Source organism: Cyclopterus lumpus, chromosome 2, assembly GCF_009769545.1.
Source record: "Cyclopterus lumpus isolate fCycLum1 chromosome 2, fCycLum1.pri, whole genome shotgun sequence".
NCBI classification, from domain to species: domain Eukaryota; kingdom Metazoa; phylum Chordata; class Actinopteri; order Perciformes; family Cyclopteridae; genus Cyclopterus; species Cyclopterus lumpus.
The window spans coordinates 9,898,135-9,911,987 of NC_046967.1; the positions used below are offsets into that span (position 1 = coordinate 9,898,135).

A 13,853-nucleotide genomic window follows, 5' to 3' on the forward strand; every position below is an offset into this window, starting at 1 on the left:
GAGAGTCTGGCTGCAGCATGCTAACTTTATACATCTGTATCTTTCCAGTCGCGGCTGGGTCTCGTTCACATCCTCTCATATACAGTCTTTACCCACCTTGCCTTAAATATTACTATAATAGATGGTATTCAAACAAATATAAAATAGTATTTTATGTTATTTTTTGACAGGGTGTACTTGTTATCCACCACTGAGAGAGATAAATAAAGGAGAAAAGAGACTGAAGGTCGGATGGTGTACATATTGGAATGCACCCCAGGACAAATCATGAGTCTAAACTGGAAAAAAAAAGAAGCTAATTGGAGGTTAAATACCACGTGGTTAACATTACACGTCCGGATCAAAATACATATTTTATAACATTGTCAATGAACCCATGTTATTTTATGTTGAATAATAAGTTTATTTAAAAAATCCTAAACCAATACAAAATGTATTTAATTAAAAAATATGCCGGTTAATGGTATTTCCAAAAGCCCACACTAATCTAATTGAGGGGGTTGCCAGTTACAAATAATAATATTTTAACAAAATGTGAATAAAATAAAATAGCTTCAATTACCATTAAAAACAGGCACAATCCCTTAGAGGAAACCATCTCAGACTTTATTAAAGCTGCTTTTCATTTTACATACAATTCAGAATTACATATTTACAAATATACACAGATAGGTCTCATTATAATATATTTATATCAACACCATACTCAGTAGATACAATAGGAAAATAAAGACAGTGGTTGCTGCAATGTGCTGCATAAAAAGAAACAAGAAAATAGATAACCCTTCTCATCTATCCAGCCTCCGAGTCAAAAAGTACAAACCATTCAAGAAGCTTTATTGTGTGATCATGATAGAACGCTGACAAAGTTTAGTGCCCATGTCAGCTGCCAGGAGGGCAGAAAATAAACTCTCAAGACATACAACGGTGCCTGGTAAAAATACTTGCCTTGTTCAGGGCTTTGACAAGAGAGGTCCATGAGGAACATGCCACAAAGAGAGACAGAGAGACAAGGAGACTCACATAAACCATGATCCTCTTCACAATGCACATGCTCTCGAGGAAAACAATGTGAGGTATATAGGAGGACACATCTGTACAAGTGTAACATACGTTTTCCCAGTCTCACGCGGATCGACACATAATGCCAGCCTCAGTTTTAGCTCACAGTTTGAAACAGAGAGGCCTGTAAGCGTCCTTTTTTTCGGCGAAAAGAGCTCGAGAAAACCACCACGAGCACTAATCATAGTCGGGGGGGGGTGGGGGGGTAACAAACCCACAGTGGTGATAAACAGTGGTGGACAAATACAAACCCACAAGGGGTTTGGTGTGAACTTAACACCACGCTGCACTGTTTTCCATTTCAACACAAAAAGATGGAAAAAAAAAGAAGAGATTATTTTTACTGTGCGGCTTATGGATACAGAAGAAATCGTAGGGTATAAAATAAAACAACAAACATGCTTAACCTTGAAAAACAATGTGTGATAAAAAGGTGTCATTCAGGGTTGAGAATAGCACAGCTGACTCGTGTGCAGCCATCAACACCCTCGTTTCCACTCCAGCCAACTTAGTTCACTCCCCAGCCCCTGGACAGACGTTTCGCAATCATTTCTTATTTGCACCTTGTTATTGGATTACTCGGCGACATCATGGTTAAGCAAGCAAATATTGCTGTGGGGAGGGGTGGTGCAGACATGTTGAGAAAAGGTCTTGGGCCCCGGTTAGCGCCGCTTGTAGAGAAGTGGCTACTGTCACATGCCTGAGTGGGGCTGGGAGCAGAGGGAGGGGACAAAGCCTGCTTTTGTTGCCACGGTGCAAACCAAAAGATAGGTGAGCGCAGTGGTCATGACACAACCAACTGGATTCATGTGCAGAGTATTGAGTTTTAACCCTTTCCGTCCACGTGGGGGATGTCACTTAACCCGTTAAGACATTAATCCAGCAGCTAAACACGTCAGAATGGGCCCTCTAACCCCGGGGAGGGGCGACATACAATAGTGGGATTTGTTCTGAAGCAACACGCAAGTGTGCAAGAACACGCGCTCGCACACACACACACACACACACACACACACACACACAGAGACATTTAGTCGATACAAGCAGGTATGCAGTCACACCTGCCTGCCCACGCAACGTCTCGGGCTTCCTGAGAGGTAAATCCAGAGGCGGGTTATACAATCACTCTTGACACAAAAAAAAAAAGAATAATAAGGACGTCCAAAAGTTGTTCCAAGCTGCCGCTCGCTGTGTGAGTGATTTGTATGTGAGGTTTGAGAAGTGCATGGCATCTGACCACCAGGTGGGGCTGTGGGGGACATTCACCTAGTGATGCATTTGTATAATAGAAGATGAAAACAGCTGGGAAGCTCTTATCTTAAGAATACAACCACCGGCACACGCCAGACACGACGGGCATCGAACACACCCTCACCCTGCGAGTGTCCCCCGTACAAAAAGGGGGACAGGACTCGCCTTGAAGATTGGACCTGCTCAGAGATGCTCCAAGATGCACCCGAAGCCTTTATTTTCTTCTTCTTCTTCTTCTCTTGTTGCAGCCAGCTGCCACTTTTCACAGTGTACGATTAATGTCCGACACTGAAGCGCCATGTGAAATACCGGTCTGGTCACATCTGTACCTGTGGACGTCTCACACAAGAATCTGTCGCTGTGCCGCGATGTCGTCGACTTGAAGGGGTTCGGCCACAGATGTTCTTCAAATGTGTCCACTTCAATGCTACATAATAAGAAGGATCCAACGTCAGGCGGAGGACATTCAGCTTTCCTCTGTACGTCACAGATACTGTGATGTTTAAAAGAAGGCCAACATGTTGGTCACTTTGAAGGTAAAAATAATCTAAAAGTGAAGGTTAATACTGCTGGGTGGACATTAGACTGACAGGTGGTTATAAATAATCAGAAAAGGGGGGAGAGGGAGGGGGGTGTAGTAGGCCGTCAGATAAAACTCTGGTAGCAATCGCAGGTGCAATGATTGTTTGGATTGTTTTCGTTGGACTGTGACATGGATGGTAACACGTCGATCTGTCCTCCGGTAAGCTGCATGTTTCTTGCGATATTCCACACGGAACATGAACCTGGTCGGGACGCCGATCGCGGGTCAGGGTTTGATGTCGGAGAAGCTGGTGTAGGTCTCGCTGCAGCTGGAAGAAGTGCTGAGGTTCCCCGAGACGCTGCCGTCTGCGGGACAAACGACAACAACAACGGTGTTGGAGGAACACATCGCGGCTTCAATAAAAAAAAAAGAAAAAAAAGGGTTGAGGAGGAACATGTGTCTGGAGAAGAAGAAGAAGAAGAATACCTGAGCTGCTGAGCGACTGGGATGACTTGGACTCTGAGATGAGGCTGAGGAGGTTTGCTGCTGCCACCCAGCCCTCCTTACTGCTGCTGCGGTTCTTCACAAACCTGCAGAGGATTGACGAGCAGTGGTTTTACCCAACAATGTGTACACACACACACACACACACACACACACACACACACACACACACACACACACACACACACACACACACACACACACACACACACACACACACACACACACACACACACACACACACACACACACACACACACACACACACACACACACACACACACACACACACACACACACACACACACACACACACACACACACACACACACACACACACACACACACACACACACACACACACACACACACACACAATATTACAGGATTTCTTGGAGAAAACAAGATGTTTACCACTGTCCCTCCTCTCCTTCTTTGATTAGCTCCACCATGTCTCCGCTCTTGACAGACAGCTCCTGAGGTCCCGCCTTCTCGCAGTCCGCTACCACCGTGTACTTTCCTGGAGCCTGCGGTGGCCAAAGGTCACCGAAAGGCAGTCGGGTTAGAGGTGGAACAAACGTCAAACAACAAAGTCTAGGAAAAAGAAGTAGTCAGGTTCAGGCTCACCAGCTTCCTTGCTACTTCGTCCTCGGGGTCAGAGTTCATGGGGTCCTCGCCGCTGGAGTAACCATCGTTCTCCTCTGAGGCATCCACCGAGAGAGAAGCCTTGTTCCAGCCTGTAGGGGAGAAGTGGAATAATGAGACACGGGAGGTGACTTGAGGAATCTGTATCACACGCACTCCAACTCCACGTGGCATTAAAATGCTTCCTGGGGTCACAAATTAAGGAAACTCAAAACGTGCATAATGATGCAGACATAACGACATGTTAGTGAATGTGGATTTTGCCCGGAAGTAAACAGAATGCCACTTAGAAATAGAGAGCCGGTTACACATCAATCTCCCGTGAGGAGCACAAAACCACACAATCTATTCTGGAACATCAGATGTTTGTCTGACAAATCAAAACATTTACACACACACACACACACACACACACACAAAAACAGCCACGGGTCAAATCAAACTCCTCCAAAATCCCAGAGAAGATCAATGGAGACAGCGGACAGTCCCAGTAAGACCCAAAGCTAAAATCAAGATTCGTGATCAGATTTGAATCATGTATACTCATTTCAAGGCTGCTCTGACGGCCATTGCTGGAAAATAAAGTTATAATTCTCATTATTGTCCACGCCACGCAAACTCGAACCCAAAAAACACCCAACAGCAGAAGAAGAGAGCGTGATTGATTGGAGGTAGAGTAGGTACAATTGTGCTATTTAGCCTTGAAGTGAGACATAACATTTTATATTTGCAAGTGCAAAGAGCAGAAACAGCGTTCAGCATCCCTCACCAAATGAAGGATAAGCCAGTAAGACTCAATGCAAGGCTATTTTGGCCACACTTTACCTCCGTTTAAAAATCAATCACGTCGCCCACAAACCACAGCAAACACCCACAGTGGGCGATCCTCAGAGCGGCTCTGTACCTCGCCGCTTGTTCTGTAACAGACTAGAGGTACTCATCCATCTGACTCTGCTCAGAGTGACATGGGGAGCCGGCTCTATAGACGGGAGGGGGTGGAGGGAGAGAAACAGCCAGCGAGTCAGTGAGGACAGCTGGGTCAGCGTTACGGACGAGGAGGAAAACCTGCAGGTGTAATGGTGCTCCACATCACGGTCCTTGGAACATACGCAGGGATTGTTCGGGGTAAGTAATCGGGGGCATCTTCACACATAATTTCATACCAGTCTCGTGCCTGTATGGATAGCAATTTACCTTTGCTCAAAGCAAGGCTAGCTGTTCCCCTCCTTTTCTACTCTTTATGCTAAGCTAAGCTAACTCCCAGTAGGAACTCAAATGAGAATAATTCCCAAAATGTTAAAAAAGGCACAACACTTATTCAGTGATGATGACCTGTGAAAGCACTGTTGTCATGCACATGGCAACTGTAGTGTGTCAAGACCTCCCATGTCCTGCAGATATTCTCTTTACACATTTCTGGATTAATGTTTGGTGTCATATTTCCATCCTTTTATGTGAGACACGGGGTGGAATCTACATGATTCAAAAAACACACATGGCGGTGAGGGATGGGAGGATGAACGACGGCCTCTGGTGTTAGATGCCCCCCCCCCCCCGTTAATTGGATGGCAGTGTACCTTTGAACCCGAGCGGTGTGGGGTCGCTCTTGACCAAGTGGCGTTTGGAGCCGTGCTCGGGGCTCAAGGCCGAGCCTGGCCACGAAAAAAAACAAAATTGAAGACAGGGAAGAGGAAGAAGAAGAAGAAGAGTGCGTAAGGAAGAGAACGCAGCAGGAATACAAGCGAGAAGCTTCTACATATTGTGACTGAAGCGTGAACGGACGTACATGCAGTCACTCGTTATTAAAAAGGTCTGGTGTAGCGACAGCGGTAGCAATGTTAGACCTTTACCACCAGGAGGCAGAGTGACCGCAACATAAAAACTAGAAATACCAGTTCACAAATAATATTCAATTAATATCACAGCACATGCATGTACTGTATTTATTTAAAGATACCGATGATAATTATACTGGCTGAAAGGAAAACAACTGTCCATCCTTATTTATTTAAATTAACGGTGCCTTTTAGTGCGCATAAAATCAAACTTTTTCATCCGTTAAAGACAGAAAGCCGTCGCTAAAATCCTCTTTCAGTCCGCCAACGTTACCTTTCGGACTCTTCAGATTGCTGAAGCCCTGCAAAGTAAAACGCTTTTTAGCCACTGAAGACCTGTCAGTGGTCGGACTGGTCACTGGTTCATCTGGAAACAAGGGTTTGAAATGGAGGAAAAGAAAGAGAGGATTGCAATAATGGGAAAATAAATGTAACCCCCCCCCAAAAAAAATTGAATAAGTGAGAGGTAGAGAGACAGAAGGAGGAACCATGAAGATGAAGATGATGAAGAAAAGAAGATCAGTGATAGCCACAGTTGACTAATACATTTCATCTCCAAGTGGATTCATCAAACATTTACCTTTGTGTTTCGGGGACGAAGAAGAGTCGGACACCGAGCTCGTCTCCGCCTTCCTCTCCTCTTGCTTCTTCGGATTTTTATGAACACTGCTACGAAAGGGACTGGAAAGAAAGGAGAAGGAAACGTAAAAAATAAATTTTAAAAAGGCATCTTATCTATGCGTGTATACGAGGCACTAGGCACCCCACCTGAGGGAGATGGAGCTGCTGTTGCTGGTGGGACTCGGGAAAACGGAGTCTGAGCCCTTCTGCTGACTGGCATCTAAAACAGGAACTGCATTTGAAAGCTGGTATGTTGTGCAAAAGACAGAAGAAGAAATGCAAAACGAGCGTTTGTGTGGCCGGCGAGTGTTCACGATACCTCTGCAGGCTCTGAGCTGTTGGGTCAGAACTTTGCGGATCTCGTTCACCCACGACGTTTTAATCTCTGGTGTTGGAGCCTAGATGAGAAAATCAATCGCACGGCATTAACAGCGATGGGGTTTCTCCTCCACCTATCGAAGCAGCGAGGCCGAGTGAGCTCACCTGGGCTATAAAGACTTCGTCTCTGGAGTTACACCAAACCTCAAACTTCTTGTTGTCGCCTTTCGCGCTCTCTGTAATGCCCACCGCAGTCATCTGAGAGGAGAATGAAGGCACACGGTCAGCGCGCATCGCTCACCACGGCTGCGTATCCAGACGACTAACACCGGATCAAAGTGAGCTTACACTGAGGGAGTGCTTGAAGCTGTAAGACGGAGCTTTCTCGTAGCCCTCCCCGTTCTCCTCCCTCCTCTTGCAGAAGAGCAGCGCCTTCTCGTGCAGGAACAAGTGCCTCTGCATGGGCTTGAAGCGGGCCAGGTCTTTGACCTTGGCGTGACCTTTTTTATGCTCCGTCCACACGCTGAAGGAACCCTGCATCAGCAAGCGACCCAGATCCGACAGGTTGCCCTGAAAAGAGGGAGAAGACGGACAGATATTTTATGGTCCACTCTCGCACAAGGCGACCGACTAAACGACTGCTCCGAAATCACTCGCACCGCCTCCGACCTCGTATCCCGTGATGGCGATGAGGTGCATGGAGTCGTTAACAGCCTTCAAGATCCCCAGGATGGAGGAGAGCGCTTCCTGTAGGTCATCGCAGCCGTCGCACCCCTTGCTGTACTTCAACAACTCCTGCAAACGCGCAGCAAAAAAAAAGTGGGAATGCGGTGAGACCGAAATGAACCCACGTGGATACACAGTCAAAATCCGCACATGGACACAGCTCACCTTCAGCAGTAGCTGGTACTTGGTGATTCTCTGGACAGGTTTAAGGAGGTAGGAGTCCAAACCAAGTTTATGTTCCAGCTTCTTCTGGCACTCCTGGTTCACAAAAACATGAACCAACGTCATTCTTATAAGCCGCGCGGATAGGAAGGTGTTGGTAAAGCGAGGGGTGAAAGGGCTACCTGGAAGAAGGCACAGTCGGAGCACTGTCTCCACAAGCTCTCAGAGCGAGGTTTATTCTGGCAGTACGCCTCGTAGATCTGCAGGTCCTTCATCTACAGAGATACGTTACATTATGTCTGTCATTGATTTGATTTCTTTTGGTATCGGGTCATTATGAGGCCACGCCGGAGGGCGGGAGGTCAGCGCTTACCCTCTCTAAAAAACAGCGGCCCACTAGTTCGGGGCAGTCAGTGTACGCCTCCAGCTCTTTAAGAAACGTCCTGGGGACAAACAACATGGAGGGTGGAGGTTAATTTGAGATGTATAGAATTCACCATCTTGCCAAGAGTTAGATGAGAGGATTGATACCACTCGCACATCTGGAGCCGGCAGCTTAGCTTAGCATAAATACTGGAGAGAGGAGGGGGGGAGCGTACCTCTTATGAAACTGATGTATTTCAGACATGTTGCCAAACAGGACGACCTTCTTGTTCAGCAGGGTGCTGGGGATGAGGGGGGCCATGGCTGGGTTGTCCATCTCGGCCGCATAGCCCTGGAGTTGAATATGACATGCGTTACCAATACAGAGAACGGAGGCGGGGACTGAATCACGTCGTTTGAAGGGACGTGACTGACACTCACCTCCAGCACACACAGTAGCTCCTCCACATAGGCTCTCTCCGTCTCCAGCAGCTCATTCATCACGTGACTGCAACACAGAGAAACAGACGTTTCGGTCAGTTACAGTATCACTGCTTTCTTATCTGTGGCTGACCTTTGACCCCGCCTCCCTTACCGCCGAAGCACTGCCAGGTTTTCTTCCTCTTCTGAGAGAGAAGCTTGTCTGATGGCCCCGTTATGTATGGGAGACTCCACCTGGACACACACATTCATATATCGTATTTGACTAAACATGTCATCATAAAGGAAGAAAAGTTCAATGGAATCCAATTTTCAATATTGACTGCCAATCAAAATAGTAGTCGTGCATTTACCCTTTTGTAGATGGCATTATCTGCAGAATATCTTCTCTCTTTTCTCTGTTGATCTGAAGGACAGAAAAACCAGGTGAGAAGATTTAAAATCAAGTCTTCTTCATCAAACCAGTCGATCTATTGATCCGGGCTTACTGGGAGAGGAGAGTGGAGACTTCACTTCAGGTCTCGGTGCCACTGGCTGGATTGGTCTGGTCTGTTTGGCGGCGAGTTTCTTCAGGCTCACGCGTCTCTTCTCAAACATCTCCTGAACGGAGCTTTGCTTCAGGAAAACTCCCTCCACCTGGTCCTGATGGAGACCGAACACGAGCGCAGATATTGCAGAGAACTAACTTTTAAAAAAGGTAAACCGAATGTCATTTCATCTGTGAAGTCCACTTCCTACTGACCCTGAGCTGAGCTGTGAGCACCGCCTCATACTGGCAGCATATGGCGCCGCGGTCGGCGACGGTGTGCAGCGTCGCCGTGTCCAGGTATCGCTCCAGTTCCTGCAGAGCCGCTTCAGCTCCATCCTGAGACTGACAGCGGTCCACTGGCTGACTGGCCAACAGGAAGATGCCCTTCTCACACCACCGCGATGCCTGGGGAGGAAAATATTTATAGAAGTTGTGGACCACAAAGTCTGGAACAAAATAATCATCTTTCTTCACACACACACACACACACAATCTGACCCACCTTCTCCAGAGCGTGGTGGAGCTCCATCGCCCTGAGCAGGAGGCTCTTCTTGCTCCTCAGGGTGGAGCTGATCTCCTCGCACACTCCTCTCAGCTCGCTGCACTTGGGCCTGATGGAGTCCTCTGCGTAGTGGGAATTGTCTATCAGCCTGTCACCTTCACAGGCCAGGGACAGGGCACGGTCCAGCGCCTCCTGTTGAAACGCAGCGAAGATGTCCGTTCTTAATATCGGAATATGGAAGGTACAGGAAAAATACCTATTGTGGAGCTCATTAAAATGCTGGCAGGAGCGGGACACGTACTTTGTACAAATCAGTCAACCTCTTTTGGTTTGTTAAAGAACCTATATCAGCATTTTTACATGTGAAGCTTGTGCAGTGAGTGGGGGAGGGGACAGGGCATCACATTGATTATATCATCAGCCATATGGCTTCAAGGATGCATCAAAGGTGAAAGTGTTCAAGACAGTGTGTGTGTGTGTGTGTGTGTGTGTCTCTTACACAGGCTTTGTCCTCGTGTCCACTGAGCTCTCGGAGGACGTGCTCAGCGTGGGCGGGGCTTACGCTGACCTCAGAGAAACCCGACAGCCGCTCTGATGTCACGTCGAGCTGGGCGCGCACCTATGAACACGAGAGTTAATACGTTGCGTCGTGTGCGCACACACACACACACACACACACACACACACACACACACACACACACACACACACACAGAGCCTTCCCAAAGTGACACATCCCATAATTCAACTCACTTCACGGAAGTGCTCTTCAAAATGGCGCAGCTGCAGACACTGCTCCAGCTTGGTGCGGTGACGCTCCCAGAAATCATCAAACGCCATCTCCGTTTCGTCCAGCTGACCCAGGAGTCTGAGAGGAAGGAGGGGGGAAAAAAGAAGGGAGGATTCATTGACGCGTTCAGGGACAACTTCCTCCTCTGTTGATGTTCTTCATCCCGTCCTCTACCTCTGTACGGTATCTAAGTTTTCCAGCTCGTCGTTGGTCCTGCTGTATTCAGGGTCTGTCTGTAGGGGCTCGTTGATACACTCCAACAGGCGGCCCCCCTGAGACAGAGCCACCTGCAGGTCCTCCTGGAAATCCAACAAAATCATTTTCTTCAACACTCTTGTTGCAGAACAATCGTCCCCAATATGGCTGCCTTGGTAACTACAGTGGGTTAACATGCAGACAGAAAGGCATATCTGACCTTCATCTTGTCCTTCTTCAGAGTGTGCGTGTGCAGCAGGTTGGTGGTGGCCTCGGCATCGTTGGGTAATTCCGTCTCCGCAAGCTCAGTGCCAAACGCCTGCAGGGTCTGAGCCGTGGTCTTCACCATGAGGGCGAACGCCTCAATTGCCTGTGGAGGGAGACATAGGAATAGTCAAACTGGCTTCTTTCTTTTTGTCATGGAACACAGAAAAAGAATACTTCAAAATGTGTGTGTACATACAGTGCGGTGTGAGATCCAGCTGTCATGGCGGTATTCCTGCGTTCCTCCCAGCTCTGTGGTCAGTTGTCCCGGGTCGATATAGGCATGGAGCTCAGTCACCGAACTCAGCATCACCACCTGATGGACCACAATCGGCTGGTTACATAAAAAGTGTTATTACAATACAGAGAGAAGGAAAGACGCATGCAACGTACAAGTCACACCTTCATCTTGAACTCATCCTTGTTGTACTTGAACAGGAAGTCTGACAGAGTCCGCTGGAGAAAAGTAGTGGGACGCAACACCAGAACCAAATGTAAGTTCCCTGGAAATGAACCCTGAGGGAGAAAAACAGGAGCTAGTTCACTTTTTAGTAATCAATTATGTTAGTCTTTCAATTTAAGAGGAAATCAGGTGTGAAAATAGTCCGTTAGGATAAAGATGAGCATTAATTCCTAATCTAGGCCTTCACTTTTTGTTTTTAAAGTGAGGTTGAAAGAAAATTTGATTAACACAACTATTAAAAAACTAATATAGCCGCTTTCTTTTTTTGGTAACATTTCAAGGTCAGTACTGCTGGAGAGGTTTGAAGCTCGACGCTGTATACCAGCTGTCCCTGCTCTGCAATCCTGAGCCATAAAGAGTTTTTCTCTGGGATTTAATATGCACTAAATCTCCTACATTGCCTCAGTTCCTCCCTTGTTGCACCTCCTCATCTAGAAGGCTGTGACTACAAGGTCAATTAGTCATGTGGCTTTGGGAGTGCCCACAGCTTTTTTTTTCTCTCCCCCTCCACACTAAAAGGTTAAAAGCGTGGAATTGCCTTTACACAGACAACAGCCCAAGAGGCCACTCAGCTGAAAGGCTATATTGGTTATGGCTTCCTCTAAAACCCTTGGTGGATTGCTCTACCCTGTTAGGCATCATAAATCGATGTAGAATGACATGCTCTCACACACACACACACACACACACACACACACACACACACACACACACACACAGGCCCAGAGGCAAGCTGAGAAACATGTGACAGGCTCATTAAATCCTCAGCTTTGGCATAAATAAAGCAGAAAAAAGAGTGGGGTTAATGTGGAAATTGAAAATATTCAAGACTTATTAAGTTGGCTTCTCTTCCCGGTCAAACACCGTTCCTGCTCGTCCCTTTTCTGTCGATGACATTTTAGTTGCAGTGGTGTGTCCGGAGCTGCTCATGCAAACAACTGAAACATTACAGCATTTAGAGGGATGCATATGTGAGGAACTGCCGTCTTCAATCTCTACAAAATGGTGCTACCCACTGCCGGCATCCATCGTCGTCAATATTCATCAGAATCACAGAGGACATCCCATAAAAACAGACACGACTGCTTCGACAGAACCAGTAAAAATAATGGAATAATTATAAATACTGTGCATGGCTTAAATTGAGTCTGCAAGTAGGCCTGCGCTCACAGAGAGGCGCACATACATCATAGTCATGAAATGCCTGCACGCCGTTGCCATGGAAACCGTTCTCATTGGGAAAACGCATGGAGCGAGATGGAGAGCGCATGAAGGAATGCAAGTGATGATACAGAGAGAGACAGTGTGTGTGAGCGTGTGTGAGAGAGAGAGAGGTGGATGTTTGTGTTTGAAAGAGTCTTTAAAAAGTTCCTTTGCAGCTCTACACACACACACACACACACACACACACACACACACACACACACACACACACACACACACACACACACACACACACACACACACACACACACACACACACACACACACACACACACACACACACACACACACACACACACACACACACACACACACACACACACACAGCTGTGATGCCAATTAAAGAAAGCCAGGTTGGAAAATTCAACGCTCGTTCTCCATAGGTTCCGCTCCAATTTTTCACCAAAAACACGGACGACATATTTGGAATACTGCAGGAAAGATGCAACTAAAAAGCTAAATAACTGTTATTTCAGACGTGAATTAGATGGAAATATAAAAGCTACCAGTAACACACCGGGGGGGGGGGGGGAAACACAGCGAGCAATACATCTCTAATTGGAAGCCATTAAATTCAATAAACCCTGAGAGGTCGCGCTTTAATTTGTGCCTCTGCATTAACATGATAATACACAATCTGCTGGTTGCATCCCCCTGACAGATGAACACAGACATGCTAATGTGCACACACACACACACACACACACACACACACACACACACACACACACACACACACACACACACACACACACACACACACACACACACACACACACACACACACACACACACACACACACACACACACACACACACACACACACACACTAACGTTAAAGCCATGCACACTTCTCACAGACCGCGAGCGCACATAAATAAATGATTAGGATTAGAATATCATTTTCTGTTGACCAGGGTGTTTTATATTCTTTCGGGGAGGAAAACCACTCCATTGAGGTCCTTTGATGACATCCACATTGTTCTCCTGGGAGTTGGCTGTACCTCCCTGCACACGCTCAAACCCCCTCAGTCCGCATCTCTGCTTCTGGCCAGGAGAAGTGTCCACATCATGACAAAGAGATTGGCCGAGGATGCTGTCCTGCAACTGCCTTTTAGCTGGTGTGTTAAACATTTTACATATTCGAGCCTCTTCTTTGCAACCAGCTGCCGTCTCTTCACCCCGCAGCAATGTTCGCCCGTTTGCTTCAATGACTGCATTTCCATTACCCTGAATCACAGAAAACAGGCTGCGGCCAAAATGTCCCATCTGCATTTGACGTGTGGATTCCCCCCGTTTGCCCTAATTTTATTCTGCTATTTGGATTCTGGATCTACAGAAAGCAACTGTTGCCTTTTTACATGGTGAAACTAGAGGTCAAAAGTTTACCTCTGTAGCACATCACTGCGTCCGAGCGTCATGTGCTGTACACTA

At 47.0% G+C, this 13,853-nt stretch overlaps 1 protein-coding gene across 6 annotated transcripts in view; it reads right to left on the reverse strand.

The window, feature by feature from the left end:
* Positions 1-584: 584 nt before the first annotated feature.
* mcf2la (mcf.2 cell line derived transforming sequence-like a) overlaps positions 585-13,853 on the reverse strand; it is a 34,252-nt gene continuing 20,983 nt past the window's right edge. For 3 of the 6 annotated variants that reach the window (XM_034551210.1, XM_034551212.1, XM_034551213.1), the window contains 26 exons: positions 11,134-11,247; positions 10,931-11,047; positions 10,688-10,837; positions 10,447-10,571; positions 10,236-10,350; positions 9,982-10,101; positions 9,483-9,674; positions 9,194-9,385; positions 8,940-9,093; positions 8,805-8,857; positions 8,606-8,685; positions 8,452-8,518; positions 8,247-8,362; positions 8,021-8,090; positions 7,830-7,922; positions 7,651-7,743; positions 7,429-7,554; positions 7,108-7,329; positions 6,925-7,017; positions 6,761-6,839; positions 6,589-6,673; positions 6,401-6,501; positions 3,968-4,077; positions 3,755-3,867; positions 3,323-3,426; positions 585-3,201 (listed from right to left, as the gene is read on the reverse strand). In XM_034551210.1, the coding sequence (XP_034407101.1) occupies positions 3,122-3,201; positions 3,323-3,426; positions 3,755-3,867; positions 3,968-4,077; positions 6,401-6,501; positions 6,589-6,673; positions 6,761-6,839; positions 6,925-7,017; positions 7,108-7,329; positions 7,429-7,554; positions 7,651-7,743; positions 7,830-7,922; positions 8,021-8,090; positions 8,247-8,362; positions 8,452-8,518; positions 8,606-8,685; positions 8,805-8,857; positions 8,940-9,093; positions 9,194-9,385; positions 9,483-9,674; positions 9,982-10,101; positions 10,236-10,350; positions 10,447-10,571; positions 10,688-10,837; positions 10,931-11,047; positions 11,134-11,247 (2,964 nt within the window). In that variant the 3' untranslated portion in view covers positions 585-3,121. Of the gene's footprint in view, positions 3,202-3,322; positions 3,427-3,754; positions 3,868-3,967; positions 4,078-4,889; positions 4,965-5,562; positions 5,638-6,094; positions 6,188-6,400; positions 6,502-6,588; positions 6,674-6,760; positions 6,840-6,924; positions 7,018-7,107; positions 7,330-7,428; positions 7,555-7,650; positions 7,744-7,829; positions 7,923-8,020; positions 8,091-8,246; positions 8,363-8,451; positions 8,519-8,605; positions 8,686-8,804; positions 8,858-8,939; positions 9,094-9,193; positions 9,386-9,482; positions 9,675-9,981; positions 10,102-10,235; positions 10,351-10,446; positions 10,572-10,687; positions 10,838-10,930; positions 11,048-11,133; positions 11,248-13,853 lie in introns of all 6 variants that reach the window. The other 3 variants (XM_034551215.1, XM_034551214.1, XM_034551211.1) reach the window with 3 other exon arrangements.